Source organism: Austrofundulus limnaeus, unplaced genomic scaffold (assembly GCF_001266775.1).
Source record: "Austrofundulus limnaeus strain Quisiro unplaced genomic scaffold, Austrofundulus_limnaeus-1.0 Scaffold586, whole genome shotgun sequence".
Classification (NCBI taxonomy): Eukaryota; Metazoa; Chordata; class Actinopteri; order Cyprinodontiformes; family Rivulidae; genus Austrofundulus; species Austrofundulus limnaeus.
In genome coordinates, this window is record NW_013952988.1 from 167723 (window position 1) to 187677 (window position 19955).

Here is a 19955-nt window from a genome sequence, read left to right on the forward strand (position 1 = left end):
CCCTTCAGTAGAGTACCCCTTACAATGCTTTAAATCAGCAGGGTACCCCCTTCAGTAGGGTACCCCTTACAATGCTTTAAATCAGCAGGGTACCCCCTACAGAAGGGCACCCCTTACAATGTTTAAATCAGCATGGTACCCCCTACAGTAGGGTACCCCTTACAATGCTCTACTAACGCACAGGGTGGGTTAGTAGTTGACCAGAAGGTGGTCCACCCTCTCCTGGCAGGTTTGATGTGGTGACATCATCTTTCCATTTCCTCAGAATAGATTTAGTGGAGCTCTGTGGAACCCAACCAATATCTGATCTCTATCCTGTGCGGATCGATCCTTGGTCTTCATGATGTCTCTTGCTTGGTGGTAGTTCTAACTAGAGATATTTGAATGACATGAACAAATATTCCTCATTTATCTTACAAATATTGTTTTAAATCAATAAAAAAAATCCAGTTAAATCTGAGGTTGTAAGACAACAAAACTGAAAATACACTAAGAGGGGGTGAAAACTTTTGCAGTCAGTGACACCACAGGAAACTGTCAGTCACTTTAAATGTTCAGGTAAAATGAAGTCACTTGCTGCTGCAACAACAGGAAAGAATAATGTTTTAAAGCTCTTTTAATGTGTTTAAATTCTGAAAGAAAAGCAGAAAATTTAACTCTAAACATGTTCAGAAAAACTAACTGTGTAAAACAACTCAAATGAGAGGAAAAAGGTACTCCTTCAGATTAGCGTAAATTTTATTTTTTCTGAACTTTAGATTAATTTCCAGCTCTAATTTCTGATTCAGAACAAAAGTTGAAACGAACAACAGATCTGCTTTGTTTCAGACAGAATATTTAGCTGATAAATGACAGAAAACTGACTGTAGGATTTGCATGTTGTTTGTGACGTAAGCAGGAGGATTTATTTAGATCCGGACGTTCTGGCTCTGGGCCCGGGTGCATCTGTTCCTCTGGGCCGCAGTAGACTGGGTCAGAACTGGGAGAGTTCAGAGTTCTGGGGTCAGAGCTCAGTCTTATTTCCTGGTCTTGATGGGAACCAGACCAGGAGGTCTTTCTCCATGTTTCCATGAACTTGTAACTTCCTCCTGAGGTGAAACATCATGGATGAAGTGGAAACCCAGGAGTTTGACTCGGTCTCTTCATGGTTCAGACGTTCTGATCCAACTGGTCCAACTCTTTCGTCACTGCAATAAACCTCCCTGATGTAACATGGTGTTAAATATAATCATATAGAGATGAATGATGAAATAAAGTATTTAATCGGATGGTTTTATTCTGTCAAAAAAAATCAAACTATAGATGTATTCTATGTAGAGACTCTGTCATATATTTATTTTAGGACTAAAGCTGCTGGTCTGTCTTCACATCCATCCATCCATTATCTTTAGCTTTATCTGAAGTCAGGTCGTGGGGGCAGCAGCTTAAGCAGGGCAGCTCAGACCTCTCTATCCCCAGCCACCTCTTCCAGCTCTTCTGGGAGGACTACAAGGCGTCCCAGGTCAGCCGAAAGACATAGTCTCTCCAGCATGTCCTGGGTCTTCCTCTGGGTCTCCTCCCAGTTGGAAATGCCTGAAGGAGGCATCCTTACCAGATGCCCGAACCATCTCAACTGGCTCCTCTCGATGTGGAGGAGCAGTGAGCTCTCTCGCACCGCTTGTATAGGGGTGTCTTCAGATGACAAATTATATCCAAGAATGTGGCTGTGAAGTTAAAACTATTGAATTCTGTTGCCCCTTTTATATTTGAGAGTGAAATCACTATATTTAAAATACACTCAAATGTTTTCTGTTTAGTCTGTAAAGCTGATGAACATGCAGAAACACTCGTCTGATGCAGTCATCTGGACTGGTTTTATCTCAGGAAGAAAAGATGTCACAGGTTCTCTGAACAATCCACCAGTTTATTTCTCCACAGGTCTACGTATCAGTAGGTCTATCAGTAGGTTTTTATAATGAAACAAAGTTTAGTTTTAGTGTTTGTTTTGATTTTACTAATGAACAGGATGGAACCCAACCAAACAACATAATGTTCCAGGTTCAAATGACTCACATGAACAACTACAGAATAACTGAACTTATGAGAACACTTGTTTTTGGTAAAATGTAAAAAACATACAAGTCATACAGACTGTACTGTTGCTGCATGTGTTTCACTAGAAGTTGTATTTAAATAAAGTTGCCGATGTGAAAAACATCTGGGCTGAAGAGACAGATGTTCTGATGGAGAGGTCACAAACTCTTGGTTTAATAAAAATGTTGACTATTTTATGTCATGAAACAAAGCTTGACAGCCTGTAGATTTCTGTTTGATTTATCTGTAGGATAACTTTTACACACCAACATGTTCTTTCAACACTATGACATGTTCTGACTCTGAGGAAAGTTCCTCTGGTTAAAAAGCAAACACTGGTTTGTCTGCCATTCTGTGAAGTTTACAGCCTGTGAGTCGGAGGAGGAGGGGGCGCTCGACACTGAAACAACAGAGGACACAATTTAGAGATGGTTTAACTCGTACATGTTGGAAGATGTGAGTTTATTTCCATCAGGCGAGTCAGAACCAGAACTTACTGGTCTTATTCGAGTACTGGTACTGGGGAACTCTGCAGGAGCGAGGTCACTGGCTTCAGCCTCTGGTGTGAGAGAGAGACAGAGAGAGAGCGAGAGAGTGAACAATCAGCACATCTAATATCGGTTTATACAGGAAGCAATGAAAAACATGTCTTGCCTGCAGATTTTGTTGATTCCATCAGAACAAACTGCTGATTATCCTCCAGACAACTAGAGGGAGCAGGACTACCTGTTGAGCTACCATCAGAGACTGATGGGTCTGGGACTGGTTCTGGGACTGGGTCTAGGACTGCGTCTGGATCTGAGAAGGTAGTTGGAGTCTGGAGAGATGAATGAAGGGTCAGAAACAAATGCACAATAATTAACATACTTGTCTGATAATTGCAAAAATCTCATAGTGTACAAGAATTTAACCACTTCAGTGCCTGACTGAATGAACCCTTTAACTGCCCTGTCAACCAAATGGTTGACCATATTTTGAGCTGATAATTTTCAAAGAAGGGAGTGTTTAACCAAACTAAAACTGACTGAGCCAGCTCTACTATTTTGAAGTATGTAATGCTAAAAATATCCACGAGAAGGCACTGTGACAGTAAATGGTTAATCCTCTCCTCCAACCAGGAAGTCAAGAACAAGGAAATTTAGCATGACATGACTTATTAGGTAAATTTTGAAAGAAATTGATACTTTTACATATTTTGGTAATAAAGGCCTTACTAAACAGTTTTTTTTTACCCTTGATGCAGCTCAAAACTAAATATATGTTTAAACATTTTTAGAAAATGTGCTCTACCAAACAGTTGATTTGTCAATTCATGACAAGAGTAGAAAATTTAAGCTAATCTAATTAAAAATGATTAGGCCTACTACCCATAAAATCAATTTATTCAAACCATTCTAGTTTATTTATTAAATGACTTGTTCATTATTAGTACATCATGAATATGCTGAAGGAATTTTCATACTCTTTATTTTTGTAGCTTTTTAAGTTGATCTTAGTCGCTATGAGTAAAATCCAGAAAAACGTAGAAATCATAATGGTAAATGGGCTTAACTTATATAGAGCTTTGTCAAGTCCCTCAGGACCCCAAAGTGCTTTACACTACAGACATTCACCATTCATACACACATTCACACACTGATGGTGGTAAGCTATTGTAGCCACAGCTGGGCTGCCATGCACCGGCACCACCGGACCCTCTGACCACCATCATTATAATATACTCTATAATGAAATAACACAAGCAATGTTCCCCTCAGTGAGTTGAAACAAAGTCTACTTCTTGGAGCTAAATTGGTGACATTATTCAAAACCATGAGAGCCTCAGCTGTCTGTTGTCTTCTGTGACAACATCTTTACAAGTTTCAGCTTGGTCCAGAACTTGCATACATCTTTGGGTGTTAAGTGCATTGTACCATATGATCAAACTGCATTGGTGAAGATCATTCAATGAACTAATGAAAAAAAGGGTTGTGCAGCCTAAGATACCAGGTCTGCTGAAGGGGTGATTGCAGTAAAAGGGTTTGACAGCAAATGTGTCAACCCTCTGAGCAATGCCTGTGGGATCATGCCTTTTTTGTAAACTGGTGGATCAACTGAGTCTAGTATAAAGACTGTTATCCCATACCCATCACTTATCCCTGCTTACAGTGAGCATATGGGAGGAATTGCTCTTTGGATATACTGGTACACCTGTACAAGACCACATCTAACTCCAGGAGGTTGCATCCCCATTTGGGTGCATCCTGTATCGGTGCAAATTTACTTCTTCCCTCTGACATATGAAATGATGCACCCCAAGACCCTCATGACCAAAACCACAACCAGTAGATATCTTCATTAAGATAATTTAGGACACTGGCCTCTTTATCGTGACAAGCAAGAATAATGCAACCTATGCCCCAAGGGTGTAACAGGGTGGAAATGTCATACAGGTATTGTTTTCTTGTGTTTCAACACACCAGGAATACTTTGTAGCAAATTACCGTCCGTCCATTTCTTCCGCTTATCCGGGGTTGGGTTGCGGGGGCAATAGTCTAAGCAGAAAGACCCAGACTTCCTTCTCCCCAGCCACTTGAGCCATCTCCTTTTGGGGAATTACAAGGCATTCCTAGGCCAGCTGAGAAACATATAACTTCCAGCGTGTCCTGGGTCTTCCTCTGGGCCTCCTTCCGGTGGGACGTGCCCGGAACACCTCACCAGGGAGGCGTCGAGGAGGGATCCTAACCAGATGCCCAAGCCACCTCAACTGGCTCCTCTCAATGTGGAGGAGCAGTGGCTCTACTCTGAGTCCATTGCGGATGACTGAGCTTCTCACCCTATCTCTAAGGGAGAGCCCAGACACCGTGCAAAGGAAACTCATTTCGGCCGCTTGTATCCGCGATCTTGTCCTTTCTGTCACTACCCAAAGCTCGTGACCATAAATGAGGGTAGGAACGTAGACCGACCGGTAAACTGAGAGCTTCGCCTTCTGGATCAGATCTTGCTTTACCACGACAGACCGGTACAGTGCTGTCATCACCGCAGACGCAGCACCAACCTGCCTATCAATCTCCCGCTGCATTCTTCCCTCATTCGTGAACAAGAGCCAGACTCCTCCACTTGGGGCAAGACCTCCTCCCCGACCCGGAGAAGGCACCCTACCCTTTTCCAGCTCAAGACCAAGGTCTCAGTTTTAGAGGCACTGATCCTCATCCCGGCCGCTTCACACTCAGCTGCAAACCACTCCAGTGAGAGCTGGAGATCAGGATCTGATGAGCCAATAGGACCACATCATCTGCAAAAAGCAGAGATGTTATCCTAAGGTCACCAAAAAGGATCCTCTCAACACCTTGGCTGCACCTAGAAATTCTGTTCATAAAAGTTTTGAACGGAATCGGTGACAAAGGGAAACCTGGGCAGAGTTAATCTCTCACCGGAAACGAGTCTGACTTACTACCGGCAATGATGACCAAGCTCTGGCATCGGTCATACATGGACCTAACAGCCAGTATCAATGGGCCTGGTACCCCATACTCCCAGAGTACCCCCCACAGGAGTCACCAAAGGACACGGTCGAACGCCTTCTCCAAGTCCACAAAACACATGTAGACTGGTTGATTGAACTCTCATGAACCATCCAGGACCCTGCTGAGGGTGTAGAGCTGGTCCACTGTTCCACGACCAGGACGAAAACCACACTGCTCTTCCTGAATTGGAGATTCGACTATCCAAGGGACCGTTCTCTCCAGGACCCCTGAATAGACCTTACCAGGGAGGCGTAGAAGTGTGATCCCCCTAAAGTTGGAACACACTGTACGGTTCTCCTTTTTAAATAGGGGGACAACCACCCCGGTCTGCCAATCCAGGGGAACTGCCCCCGATGTCCACACGATATTGTAGGGTCACGTCAAGCAACACAACCCCACAACATCCAGAGCCTTATGGAACTTCGGGCGAATCTCATCCATCCCCAGCGCCTTGCCGCTGAGGAGCTTTTTAACCACCTCTGTGACCTTGGCACCAGTGATTGGGGAGTCCGACCCAGGGTCCTCAGGCTCTGCTTCCTCATAGAAAGACATGTCGGTGGGATGAGGTCTTCGAAGTATTCTGCCCACCAAACCAAAATTTCCCAAGTTAAGGTCAGCAGCACACCATCCCCACCATAAACAGTGTTGGTGGCAAACAGCTTTCCCCCCCTGAGATGTCGGATGGTGGACCAGAAGTGCCTCGAAGCTGTACAGAAGTCTTTTTCCATGGCGTCTCTGAACTCCTCCCATGCCAGAGTTTTGCCTCAGCGACCACCCAAGCCACAATCCACTTGGACTGCCGATCTATCGGCTGCTTTCTGTCTGATCCCTCACCTAAGACCTGTTTGCCTTGGGTGACCATACTGGGGGCATGAAACCCCTGACAACATAGCTCCTAGGATCATTGGGATACACAAACCTCTCCACCACAATAAGGTGGCAGCCCAGGGAGAGGAGGGAGCAAATCACCATAAATGAACAATATCTTATGCTCTAAGAGGAGTAGTGTGATTACACAATCACACACGTTTTGTATAAGAACACTCAATCAGAAGTCAGCTGAATTTTGTGCTGTTGCACTTTTTACACAAGCAATCAACCTAAAACTTTATACATTCGTTTGATACAAAACTTTCCTTTGTTAAAATGAAAAGACACAATATTTTTTTGGCAGATGAGCATGTTTTTTTTACCTTTTCTAATATTTGTGCCATTTGTTTGCAATTTTGGACCTTAACTATTAAATGACATCTCAACCGTTTGGTAGAAGTCAATATGTTGAAACATAAAGGTTATGTTAAAGAGAAAAAATATTTACTGCTGTCATCAGTCACCCAAGGAAGCAAGAAATACAAAAAATAATTTTTCATAGGGCTTTTCTTGGTGGGTAGTTTGATAACAAAACAAAAAAGGATTTTGTGTATACACTACTGACTTAAAAATATGATTTATTTTGTTTGTGTGGACTGTTCGGTGCAGGCCAGGAGCTCATTCTGTGTTCCACACAATTAGAGGATTTTTTTTTGCATTGACTTTGTTTGGACGATTTAAAGGTAAATAATGTGTTTTAGGCTATTTGTGTCACATCCTGGCTGCTCCGTCTGGTTCTCTGTTGCTTGTCACTCCCACAGCTCATGCCCCGCCACCGGCTTCACTGCCACACTTCCCACTTCACTGCCACAGTAATCAACCTCATCTGCTTCACCTGTTCTGCCTCCTACTTAAGCTACATGTCCACAGTCTCTTGGTGTCAGATTATTGAACAGTTCGCCAGGTGGGTGGCCAGAGTTTTTTCACAGTCCTTGCCTTTGCCTGATCTCTTGTTCCTGACCCATTGCCTGCCCCCGGACCTTTGTCTTTTGCCTGCTTCTTGTCTGATACTCATGCTGACTGTAATCCTTGGCTCTCGACCCCATTTCTGCACTTTGGACATTGTTTACTGGTTCATATATTGGATTTGTTTTAAGCTCTCTGACCCCCTGGCTCTGACTTCGAACCTCCCTCTGGATTCTTGAACTAAGCCTGTCCTTTTGCTTCGAGATCTGCCCACTCAGTCCTCAATCTATGGTGGTCTTACCTGTCAGGAACATCTCCCACCGGAAGGTCAGTAACTAATTTCCTGTTTACCAAATGCCTGCTTTGGATTCATTGATGCTTTGCTCCACAGAGTGTGTGACCCCAAGGGTCTGACGACACACCAGTTTGCGGTTAACAAATCAATCTTTTAAATGTGTTTTTGTGTAAAACAGCTCTGAATCCTAAAAGTAAACTTGTTAATTTGATGCACTGATGGGGATCGTCCTGGACCACTTCAGCATGCAGACTGAGTTTGCACAATTTTCCACAAAATACTATAATATTAAACTCTTTATATGATCACTGGTCTGAAGACACAGAAAGATGTTTTATCAGAAATGGGCAGACTGAGTCCAAACTCACCTCCTCCTCCTCCTCTTCATCATGGAGGAGCTCAACCAGCGAAGATGGAAAGAGACCAATTCGTCCATCCAGCTCTCCTTCCCAAAAACCGTCATCCACCTACAGTTCATTTTTTAACACAGTATGTTGTACATCTGTTAACATCTGCTGTCAACACATGTAATAACCATGTAATACATTTACCTGTGACCCTCACTGTGTGTACACAGATATATACCTGTTGTACCTCACTGAGTGAACAGTACACAGATATATTACTGTTGTACCTCACTGTGAACAGTACACAGATATATATACCTGTTGTACCTCACTGTGTGGACAGCAGATAGTTGTACCTCACAGTGTGGACAGCACATAGTTGTACCTCACTGTGTGGACAGCAGATAGTTGTACCTCACTGTGTGGACAGCACATAGGTGTACCTCACAGTGTGGACAGCACATAGTTGTACCTCACTGTGTGGACAGCAGATAGYTGTACCTCACTGTGTGGACAGCACATAGTTGTACCTCACWGTGTGGACAGCASATAGTTGTACCTCACAGTGTGGACAGCACATAGKTGTACCTCACAGTGTGGACAGCACATAGTTGTACCTCACTGTGTGGACAGCAGATAAGGTGGATTAGCACCCCCTCCTGGAAGGAAAGCTCTGATGCGCTCTGAGCTTGGTAAGAGTCCAAAGCTCTGACAACACCTGAAACAGAAGAGTGAGACCACAGAACACATTAAATCTGTTTTCTTTATAATTACAGGGTACAATATGCAAATTCTTAATTAGAATGACAAAGGACCTAATACAAACCCAACCAAAAAAATTTTTAAATCAGATTTTTCAAATTTTTATTGTTTTTACTGTTTTAGATTTTTACTGTATAATCTAATAGTTTACATAATGTTGCTAATAAAAGGCACAGATCAATTAATCTGTCTATTTTTTTGGATTAACTGATAAATCAGAAAACAAATAAAAAATTTAATTTTTTTCATTTCCAACACTTTATTCAAAACAAAACGAAACAAACAAAAGAAAAAAAAACATTTGAAATGACATAGAAAACTGTACAAAAACAGGTTGCTGCCTGAATATTCTGTTGTGGTAATAGGAAATACAAAAATTAAGAAAAATGTCAAACTTAACTAAAGAGAACTAAATGTCAACTGAAGTATACACAAACGTGAGCTACATACCTAAAAATAAATGTGCATGCTACTTCTTGTTACATGCAAAAAAGAGACAGTTAAAGACCCTGAGCTGTTGGAATAATAAATAAAAGACTAGACATGGGTTTTTATGATGTAAAAACAAGTGTGCATTGCCAAGTAGCTTGTCATTGCAGCATGGCTTTGCCTGCAGCATTGGACTTGCAGAATGAACTTTGGCCAAATTCAAATGTGTTTTCTATACCAGCTTGTGCCTGTCACGTCAGCAGGTGTTTAGAATTAAGGTAATTGTGTGACAATATGAAGTTTGAAGAGATTTTTTTGTAAAAGTTGCATCAGCCAAGTTTAGAACCCTGATCTCCCACATGAAAGTCCATGACACAGACCATTAGACCAATAGAGTTGTGGCAAAAAGTGATGGCACGGGCTGTTTTGTATGTGTGCAGAAAGAGGCCACATTGCCAATACAATTATTGACACTAAACTGCATAATATTACAACAATAGAGCAGTATTAAGACAATATTATAGTAAAACATGAAAATACAATCATAGTAGTATTGTAAACACTGAACTATTGAGAATAAATATTAAAAACTATGGTGCAGTACCAAGTTGAGTACAGCTGAGGGCAGTATTGGACCATTACAAGGCCCCATTGACTCCCATTTTATGAATTTGGAATAAAGTTTCAACATTAATATTTCAAAAACTACAAGTTGTACAGGTACCAAAAGGCATAGCAATCATTTGGCACAGGACCTTTACAGATAGAAATTACAATGGCAGCTGTAGGACAATGTATGCAGGAGCACTGGACTTTCAGAATGAACTTTGACCAAGTTCAAATGTGTTTTCTATACCATCTTGTGCCTGTCACGTCAGCAGGTGTTTGTAATTAAGGTAATTGTGTGACGATATGAAGTTTGAAGAGATTTTTGTTAAAGTTGCWGTAGYTKGATTTGAACCCTGATCTCCCGCATGAAAGCCCACAGTGCTCATCATGAGACTATAGGAGATGTGGCAGAGGATAATCCCAGGGATTGGATTGGATGTATACAGAAAAAAGTTTACCTTGCCAATGCAATTATTGACACTTAAGTGCAATATATTACAGCAATATGACAACATAAAGACAGTATTACAGTAAAACATCAAAATACAATCATATTAATATTGTAATCACTTAACTACTGAGTTTAAATATTATGAAACTATGGTGCAGTACCATATTGTGTAGATGCAGCAGGGGGCAGTATTGGACCAATACAAGGCTCCATTGACTGCTATTATAATTTATTAAACATTAAAATTTCAAAAACTATAAGTTTTACAGGCACCAAAAGGCATAGCCATCATTTAGCACAGGGGCTTTACAGATATAAATTACAACGGCAGCTCTAGGACAAAGTATGCAGGAGGAGAAGCATGGCAAAGTGGAGATGACTTGGATGAGAAACGAATCACAATAGTGTGCATTGCATTGGCAATGCACACTGATAAAGAAATGCAGATCAGAAAACCCAGTAACAGGATTTGCTTCACAGTAACACTTGTGTATTAATGTAAACAAATACAAATGCATGTTACTTTTTAAATAAAGTGCAAACGATTTAGACTGTGTTGTAAAAATCAGAGTAATTTAAGTGTTGATTGCAACATAGGTTGTGTTTTTGATGAGTCACCTCTGCAGCAGAAGCCAGACTCAAACCACTGACCTCGGCTGTGGACTTTGTTCCCCTTGGAGGAAGTGGAGCTGGACGAGCTGTCCAGCTGAGGTGTGTCCTCTACTGGGAGACCCAGGAACTGTACGTACCCCTCAGGAAGGTGCCCCACCTGACCACAGGAGTTACACACCTGTCAGCAGGTACACTGTGGGAGCACCACTGCTTCTGAACTCCTGTTTAAAAATACCTTCAACCAGTCCTCCAAGTCTCCATCTTCAACCACATGAAGCTCCGCCCCCTCAACCAATGACAGCTCATCTGATTGGGTAGCCTTCACAAGGAGACATGTCAAACATTTTACATTCCACCATAAATCAGTCCAACCATCCATCCATTCAAATATAGTGTATATACAGCTTTAACTGATATATCTGAACCTGATAGTTGTAGATAACTCTGCAGGCTGCAGGGAAAACACAGACTCCAGAGGCCGACACAGAATCTGCAAAAATGTCTTTATTCACATCCTCATCTAAATGAGTCAACTCAAACTCTTCTTCCTGAAAAACACACAAACACAGACTCTATGACACAAAAATAAATCAGTTTACTGCACTTTCACATGTAGAAATGCTTGGATCTTATGGTACAAACCTACATGAAATTACTGAAGTGATGTTTGAAAACAGTTTGATGCTGGAGGGAATGATTGTGTGAATGTTTCAATTTATGGAAATTAAAAATAAACTATTTAAGTTACTTACAGTGGTTTAAAATAAACATTTTGTTCTTCACTAAGTGTCTGCATTCTGATTGGTTGGATATTCATATATGTACTTATCAATCAAACCTGAGCTCTAAATATTTAAAATTAATATTTCAATTATATATATATGTATATATATATATTACAAAACTATACAATTCAATATTTTATGGTGTTTGATGGTTTTTTTTTTTTACTTTTTTCAAAAAGCAAATACGTACAGTTTTACAAAGTTTTTCTGTAAACCATACAATCACTTTTAAAATCAGTACAAATTATTTCATGTCACAAATAATTAATTTTTATCACAAAGAATTGTTCTTCAGCTGCATATCCAAAGCCGAACCGGCCATTAAGTGAATTAAGCAGCTGCTTAGGGCCCTGCGGCCACTAGGGGGCCCTGTGTTTCCCATGTGCTGTGGTATGGGGCCATGGTGCATTATCATTGGATCACATTTGAGGAAGATGGGTTGGGAACCACTACATTAAGGTTTTAATTACCTTCACTAGTTTTGATGGCTGTGATAAATTTATAGATGCTGTTCTGGTGACCTGTTTCAGTTTTCTCCTTGTTGCTTTAGTCCAGCTAAGGGCAGTGCAGTCAGTTTGTGACCCAAACCAGGTTCAAAACCTACCATCAGCACCAACTCCCTGACAAAACAACAGAGTGATTGTATGGTACTTTAGCTTCTGATGGTGATTCAAGGGTTAACTTCAGGTTTGAACAAATCCCACAGTGAACACAGGAGTGTGAGCCTTCCAGTATTTGGACTAAACATGCTGCAGACCTTAGCCCACATTAGTACACTGAAAACAAAATGATTTTTGGGTGTAACTGTTCTTTTACATTTTACAAAAAAAAAATCAAAATATCTAAACTACTAGAATTTACTAAATAAACAATACGCATTATATTATATATCAATATTACTGTACAAAAAAGTAAATGCTAATATGATTTTACCAGTAATATTTTAGTGTTTTTTCTGGACAGCACATAAACATGAACATATTAAGTAACTTCTACTCTTCTGGACTAAAACTGAGGGTGCATGCACACACAAAGGCTGCTGCTCCTCATTCCCTTGCTTCACTTTCAAGGAGAGGACAAGACATGGTGGAAATAAAACATAAGTTGTCTGGTTTCTTTTGCTTGAATACATTTGTTGGTGTGCAATAGTTTGATGACGTAATGTAGGTGATATTTAGTTGTCAGGGAACAGGGAATGCATATTGTAGCATTCTGCTGTGTTTGGCTGTTTGTCATGTGACTGCAGTGGAGGATTGTGGGTAGGATTCATGTTTGTTGTTGTTAAATCAGTTTAGGGAATTGGTGAACATTGTTCTTTCAGCAATTAGTCTGTTGTGTTACTCTAATTTGTGTGTTCATTATTTGTTAACTTGTGTTAAAGCGTTCAGCAGAAGTAACCATAAGTGAGAGTGGTAGGCCTAGTCATTAATAAGACCTGTGAGTTTCACTTTGTCTGTGTTGTTCATGAAGAAGAATCCAATAAAGGTTCTTCATAACTGCCACCTGGTGGTGAAGTCTTGAACTACAACAAGAGCTACACCTCTCTGTAGCTGTGAGGTGTCATGCTACAAAAATGTGCTTGACACATGTGCACTGTTATAAAGAACTTGTAAGATTTATTAGAAAAAATCCTCGCTACTATCTGCACCAATGTTTGTTAAGTAAATTTAAATGCTACAAATTCATGTAATATTTAATCATCATTATCAAGTAAAAGTTATTAAGATTATAGTAAAAGATTTGTGAATAAATCGGGTAAATTTTACTTAGTTTGATCAAATATATGTTACAAGATTTAATTGACCAAATTAAGTAAAATTTACCTGATTTATTCACAAATCCTTAACTATATTCTTAATAAGTTTTATTAGATAATGATGAATAAATATTACATGAACGAATGCATTTACATTTACTTACCAAACGTTAGTGCAAATTTGTTAGAGGATATTTTCAAGTACATCTTACAGGTTATTTTTTTCAGTGTACCTTCAGAGCAGAATAAAGTCTCCAGCTGTAAGGATTCTGGGACATATTGTGGGGTGAACACCTCTGTAGCCTCACACTGTGGAGAACTGGCCCTGCTACCTGAAGTAAATCTTCCTGTTTCAGCAGGAGAACTGTGTTTACTTTACTTTGAAGTTAATATTCTGGTACTTAGACAGGAAGATGAGTGATACCAGGCTGAAAATGATGTGTTTCATACTGAAAAGTCTTCTGTGGACATCCTCTGCTGGCTGAGGCCCTCTTCCCTGTCCAGCTCCCCCTCCACCTGCTGCATGGCGTTGTGGAGCCACTGTTGACTTCCTGAGACACTCTGAGACAGCAGAGCCAGGCGAGCCTCGGCCTTCACCTTACTGAGCTGAGGAACCAGAGCTCTGAGTTAGACTCCCCACACAGACATGATCCCCCATGTTTGCCTTGTATGTCTTCTTGAATGGTTGTTTATTAACTGGCCCCTCCCCCCTTCCCTGAATGTACAGCACCTTGTGAATTTATTTCTGTGAAAGGCGCTATATAAATAAAACTTTACATTGTTCCACGTTAACTCTGTACACATTTCCTAGGCACATTGTTCCAACTTAAAACAGCTCCAGTCTTTGAAATCTCATTACCAATTAATAAAAATACCATTAATTAACATTTTTTACGTCACCAAGGAAAAGCTGTTTTTTAACGTGAAGGAGCTCTCTTCCAGCATGACCTCTTGACCTTACAGGTCTTGATTTCTCTTGAACTGAACTCTGTTCTGAAAAAGTTTTCTTACAGACAAACTCTGTCCTAGCTTTCATTAATTTGTCCTTGTTTTCAGATCAAGCTGACACGACGGTTGGTTTTAATCTTTTGTGCTTAGTTTTAAAAAAAGAAAATAATCATTAACATCCTGTGACATGGTTTTTCCTTTTAAAAGGTATTATTCAAGTGTTGTTTTCATCACTCTTGAACATGAATATTGAGAGACAAAATGTTTTTTTTTTAATAAAGAACTCGTTCAGAGGCTCTGACTCAGTGTTCTTAGTCTTTTTTTATATCATTACACTCTTTTCATATGGGTATTATAGCTGTGGTGGAAATAACTTACATAACTCTGCCTGCTAAGTTCACACTAGCTTGGCCTACTCCTAGTCTGTATCTCTCTGAGAACTGCTACATTTGTTTAATCTGTTCTCATGATTCTTAAGATGCCATTTCATGTCTGGGACCTCGCTCTTATTTTGATTTCTCTGTTCCAGCTGTTGCTCTTTCATTGGACCATGTTGACATTTGTAATCCTGTGATTGGCTGTTCACGGGATCCGCCCGGAAGTATATTGATGCATTTCCTGTTCACTGGAGTTTCAGTGGTGACTTGATGGAGCTGCTGATCGGCTCTGCTCGGTTGCTACACATTTTTACCTATGCAAACCTTATTAAATTATCTGACAACCAAACTGCGCAGTGCACCTTTCTTTTATTCACGTGTTTCTGCCTTAGTGGATATTTCTACAACAATTTTGGCGTCACGAACAGGATTTCTGACTGTCAGTTCATAACTAACAATAGCTATATTTGAAATGTTCCCTAGAAGCTCCAAAGGTTCATAAGCTAGCTGCTAATATTCACACTTGTAAACAACCACAGATGTGAACTCTTATGGACTCTGACAGACATTTCCTCACTCTGCTGTTGTCTGTAGTCTCTCATCTACATGTTTGTTGTAATTATTTCTATCATGTGACTTATTTTTTGTCTTTCATCCCTCAGAAACTACACCTGGAGCTGTGCGCACACAGGTTAACAGTAAGTTATCAGATGTGCAGTGGCATGGTTTACTGCTTGTTCATGACTGGGAGAAGTAGAGCAGAAGCAGACAGGATCCCACCTACCTGGGCTTTTCTGACAGTCTCCTGAACTTCAGCTATCTTCTGCTCCACACTGAGCTCTGTGTCTCCTGACAGGAGCTTCAGTCGACTCTGCAGCATCTGCAGGGCCTGTTGAAGAGGAACAGAGAGAAACCAAGGAGAATTTCTGTTATCATTCACAAACAAGGATAAAACTGCTGCTGTTCAGCTTCTTCTGACTTTGTTTTTTTAGGAAGTGGAAAGAGATGACCAGAGTGAACAGCTTTATGTCATCAAGTCCATTACAAACAATCAAACCAAACAATCATTCAGATCAGGTGTGACTGTAGAACAGACTCATAGATCTAATCCTCCACCCTTCATTGTTTCCAGCCAAGTGGAAAAATTACTCTAAAGCAGATTAAACCCATAAAAAAACAAAGGTAAGATGTCCAGAATTAAGCCTTTTTCACCATTCCTTGGCTGCTTGTTCTGTGGATTTTTCATGTAGAGCATTGACACTGATATTGTTGGAAAGAGCAGAGTTTGGACTTTAAATTGATGGACTACTTGTTTGGTTTGGATCATATTGCCCCGACGTTGGTGCACTATAAACAGAATGATTTTCAGGTGGCGTTTCGGCAGCTCTCAGTACAGGAGGGGAGGGGCGCTCGCGTTGTGTCTACACTGTAATATACATTCTAGCAAGTGTTTGCTTTTACATAAAACTCATGAAAAAGTTACCTAAAATAAGTTCATACTCTGTATAACACAAACGCACACATACACACACACACTTACCTTGTGAAGGATCTAATGTTCTTGTCAGAAGCAGCACAACGGTGAATGCTGAACATCATTCAGTTTCAGGCTCTCAAACTGTTCACGTAGCTGGTGAATTTCCTCCTGGATAATATCATTTACCTCCAGCACTAAATCCACAACTGCAGTCTGTAGTAGTGGCATAATCGTGATCCGAACGTCTAGTCTATATACGAAGTACGTCACTAATAGCCGTGGCATATGGGCTATTTGTCTCTAAAAAAGCTTTTTGCAGAACAAAGTTCAGTTAATAGGGAGACATGACCAGTGGTGGTAAAAAGGTTATATCAGGGGTCATTCATGCTACAGCTGTTTATGACATTATTTTAGGAAATGTTTTGTTGGCAGATGTTCATTAACCTCCAATTCTCCCACTTAATACTAACGTAGCAGAAAGCATGTAGTTCACCACAGTGGGGCAAACTGAAGATGTGCACTCCTGACTCAGCAAGCCCTGTCAGCTGTGGAGGAATGGAGATGTTCATTGTTCTCATGTTTGTTAACAGTTATCAACCATGCAAAGAACACACAGTATTTATTTATGCATGCAGCATGGACCCAGTTTAAAGGAGGAAGAAACCACTGCTTGACAGGGAAGTTTCCAGCAGAAACAGGACCAGAAACAGAGAGCAGACGGTCTGGGCTTCAGAGCAGAAAAGGTCTCACCCTCTGCCTGCGGAGGATCATCTTGTAGTCTTTGGCAGCTTTGCTGGCCCATTTCTTAGCTTCCTTCTGCAGACAGCTGTCTCCTTCTGATGGAAGCATGTCCTGCAGAGCAGACTCCTGTTCATGCAAAGGAGACAACACATCCTTTCTGAGCTTTCTGATGGTCATGCTCTCCTCATTAAACACTGATAAAGGTTCTTAAACTGACGTCTCTATAAATGTCTGCTGATGTCTTTGTTCATACACCGGGCCTCCTGCAGGGTTACCGTTTCCAACAACACAGATTCTTCTTACTTTATTTGGAACAGAAGAACAAAGATGAGGAGAACTCCTCAGTACCTTGTCCCGTGGAGCAGGCTCGAAGGGCAAATCAGGTGTTTCATGAAAGAGAACAGACTCCTGCAGAAACTGCTGAATGTTTCTCTCTCTGGTCACCTGACAACAACAACCAACGGGAGAGGCTGCTTATCATCAGAGCAACAACGAGGTGTTTTGCAGTTTGACTGTGAGCGTAAACAATCTCTGACTTTAATGTTAGGAGGAAGGTTTTCTTCTCAGACAGTGAATTCAAACACCTCAGCTTCACCTCTGACCTCTTTCTGCTCTTTTTTAATAAACACGTATAAAAAAGATTTTTCTCTTTGTCTCAGCTGAAGAACTTAAATAACAGGATGCTTTTATTCATCTTAATAATTCTTTCAAACACGTTTTTGCTACATCGTGGGAATTGTGGGGACCGAATGTGCATTGTGGGGACTAATGCCCAGTCCCCACAGATACAGATGCTAATTTTGGGTGGGGGGTTAGGTTTAAAACAAAGGTGTGAATTGAGTTTAGGTTAGTTTTGGGGTCAGGTTGTTACCTGTGAGGTTGGTTTTAGGATAAATGATCAGGGTTGGGATATAAAATTATCAAAAAATGAATGGAAGTCAATCCAAGGTCCCCATAGGGATACAAAAACAAATGTGTGTGTGTTGTACATGCTTACTGACACACCTTAGTAACACTTTCCCATATCCTGCTGAAGTGATTCTGTGTTGTCAGACAGGTTTCCATCTCTGTCGCACACAGCAGGCTGAAGTCGTGTCTTAAATCATCGTAAATATCACCGTCGATCTGCTGGGGAGGGAAGCAGACCATGTGGGTCAGGTTTCAGTTCAACTGGTTCCTGGCTGTTGTGCTGCAAATGTTCAGATGTATCAATGATGAAGGGATCATGGCTAACATCATGCTGTAGCTGCTATAAAGCATGTGTTTCTACAGTCTTGATCTGTGTGGCTGTTAAAGGCTTTATTTTTATGTTTGGTTTCTTGTGTTCAGGTTCTTATTGGTCCCTCTCTGTGTTTCTCTGTGCCACCAGTTCCTTTCCCAAGACTTCTCCACAGTCAGCTTCTACTCCTCCTGCTTCTCACAATCTGGGTGGCAGGGAGAGGGCCAGAGTTGGGCTTACTTATAGCTAAATATGTATTTTCCCTGCACCTTTGGGCTGGGGAATGGTTTCTGACTGTTGTCTACACTAACGCACCAAACACCACTTTTACAGGACAGGTGCTAAATGGCGCCCCGACTGGGACTAAATAGTCCTGCTGGAAGACTTTGAAACTCACCAGGGCAATGAAACTGTTACCTGGAGGGGTGTGACTGGAAAGAAAGGCCTGCCCTGTATGAACCTGAGCAGTGTTCAGTTATTGGACTTAAGGATGTCCACGGGTGTACTTGGCACCAGGACTACCCAGGTCACCAGGGGCAGTATCCATGAGTGGCAGTCTGGGGTGGTGGTGTCCATCTTTAAGAAGGGGGATCACACTCCTCAGACTACCTGGAGAATCTTATCTGGGGTCCTGGAGAGGAGTATCCTTGGAATGAAGAGGGTAGATGTAGTTTCTGTCCTGGCCCTGAAACCATGGACTAAGTTTTTACCTTTGTAAGGGTAGAAGGAGCGTGGACATTTACCCAAACGGTTCACAAGTGTAATTATTTAAATAATTTATGTTGTTTTGTAAAATGAAATGATTCAACTTTATGAATAAAATAAATAAATAAATGTGTTTTGTGGATCTGTAGAAAGCTTTTGACCGTGTTTCTATCAGTATCATGATGGGGAAGCTCCTGGATATGAGGTGGAATAAAACACGTCTATAACATTGCAGTTGTAACTACCACATTTTATTTATATTTTGTCTTTTCTAATAGTTTCTTTTTGATTTATTAAAGTGTAGTACTATGTTCCACCACTGTGGTCAATAATATAAAATACCCTGTTCGCAGAAAGAAAGTAGAAGCATTGCTGCAAGATTACTGTCAGCTGGACAGACGATAAAGATGAGGAGAAAAGTGGTTTAAAAAGAAGAAATTAAGCTGAATTCCTTTTGTAAGCATTCAGCCAACCAGGTATGTACATGTGTTTGTAGTAGTAATAAGTGTGCATGTGTATTATTTGTTGGTTATTTTACCAAGTGAATTGTTATTTTATCTGTTTCATTCAGTTTTCACGTGCTGAATTTTAATAAATTCTTCCGTTTGAGGAAACCACTGGATGTGCTTCGAAGGAATTAGAGCTGTAAATGCTGGTTTCATTTTGTCTGTTAAACCTCCATCAGCTGGTTATTCAGTTAAAAACACAACATCTCATTTTATCTTTATATTAAACCCTCCTGAAGTGTTTGAACAAAACAGAATTCAGACCAGAGGATGAGGGTCAGAATTCACCTCATAAAGCTAAAAACTTTCCTCTCCTCTTTCGATGTGTGTGGACACGTATTCACAACATGGGGACCATTTTGGTGCAGATGCTGATTTTAGGTTGAGGGTTCAGTTTAGGACTAAGGTGTGAATTGAGTTTAAGTTAGGTTTAGTGTAAAGGGTCCTGGTTAGGCTGAAAAAAAAAGACTGGAAAATGAATGGAAGTCAATGCAAAGTCCTTACATGGGTAGAAAAGCCAACGTGTGTGTGTGTGTGTGTGTGTGTGTGTGTGTGTGTGTGTGTGTGTGTGTGTGTGTGTG

The 19955-nt window shown here is 40.8% G+C and overlaps 2 protein-coding genes across 2 annotated transcripts; both read right to left on the reverse strand.

The window, feature by feature from the left end:
* Positions 1–6: 6 nt before the first annotated feature.
* On the reverse strand, positions 7–16334 carry LOC106530998 (F-BAR and double SH3 domains protein 1). The gene is made up of 11 exons (XM_014026742.1): positions 16267–16334; positions 15511–15615; positions 13852–14007; positions 11286–11408; positions 11096–11179; positions 10900–11017; positions 8615–8715; positions 8019–8117; positions 2728–2890; positions 2571–2632; positions 7–2473 (listed from the first exon to the last, which is right to left on the reverse strand). The coding sequence occupies exons 2-11, from the start codon at positions 15604–15606 to the stop codon at positions 2435–2437; spliced, it is 1041 nt and encodes a 346-aa protein (XP_013882196.1). The 5' UTR covers positions 15607–15615; positions 16267–16334; the 3' UTR covers positions 7–2434.
* A 448-nt stretch (positions 16335–16782) lies between these two features.
* Positions 16783–18068, reverse strand: LOC106530991 (F-BAR and double SH3 domains protein 1-like). Its single transcript, XM_014026733.1, has 3 exons — positions 17950–18068; positions 17293–17388; positions 16783–17070 (listed from the first exon to the last, which is right to left on the reverse strand). The coding sequence occupies exons 1-3, from the start codon at positions 18007–18009 to the stop codon at positions 16933–16935; spliced, it is 294 nt and encodes a 97-aa protein (XP_013882187.1). The 5' UTR covers positions 18010–18068; the 3' UTR covers positions 16783–16932.
* Between the last annotated feature and the right edge of the window lie 1887 nt (positions 18069–19955).

Excerpts from the sequence above, each read along its gene's own strand:
- LOC106530998 (XM_014026742.1), bottom strand. The coding sequence starts at position 15,606 with ATGCTGCAGAGTCGACTGAAGCTCCTGTCAGGAGACACAGAGCTCAGT. Across the intron at positions 11,180-11,285 it reads GAGTTATCTACAACTATCAG|GCTACCCAATCAGATGAGCT; the intron begins GTTCAGATATAT and ends CTCCTTGTGAAG. Across the intron at positions 2,474-2,570 it reads CCAGTACTCGAATAAGACCA|TGTCGAGCGCCCCCTCCTCC; the intron begins GTAAGTTCTGGT and ends CTGTTGTTTCAG.
- LOC106530991 (XM_014026733.1), bottom strand. The coding sequence starts at position 18,009 with ATGGAAACCTGTCTGACAACACAGAATCACTTCAGCAGGATATGGGAA. Across the intron at positions 17,389-17,949 it reads TATGGGAAAGTGTTACTAAG|GTGACCAGAGAGAGAAACAT; the intron begins GTGTGTCAGTAA and ends TGTTGTTGTCAG. Across the intron at positions 17,071-17,292 it reads AGCCTGCTCCACGGGACAAG|GAGTCTGCTCTGCAGGACAT; the intron begins GTACTGAGGAGT and ends TTGCATGAACAG.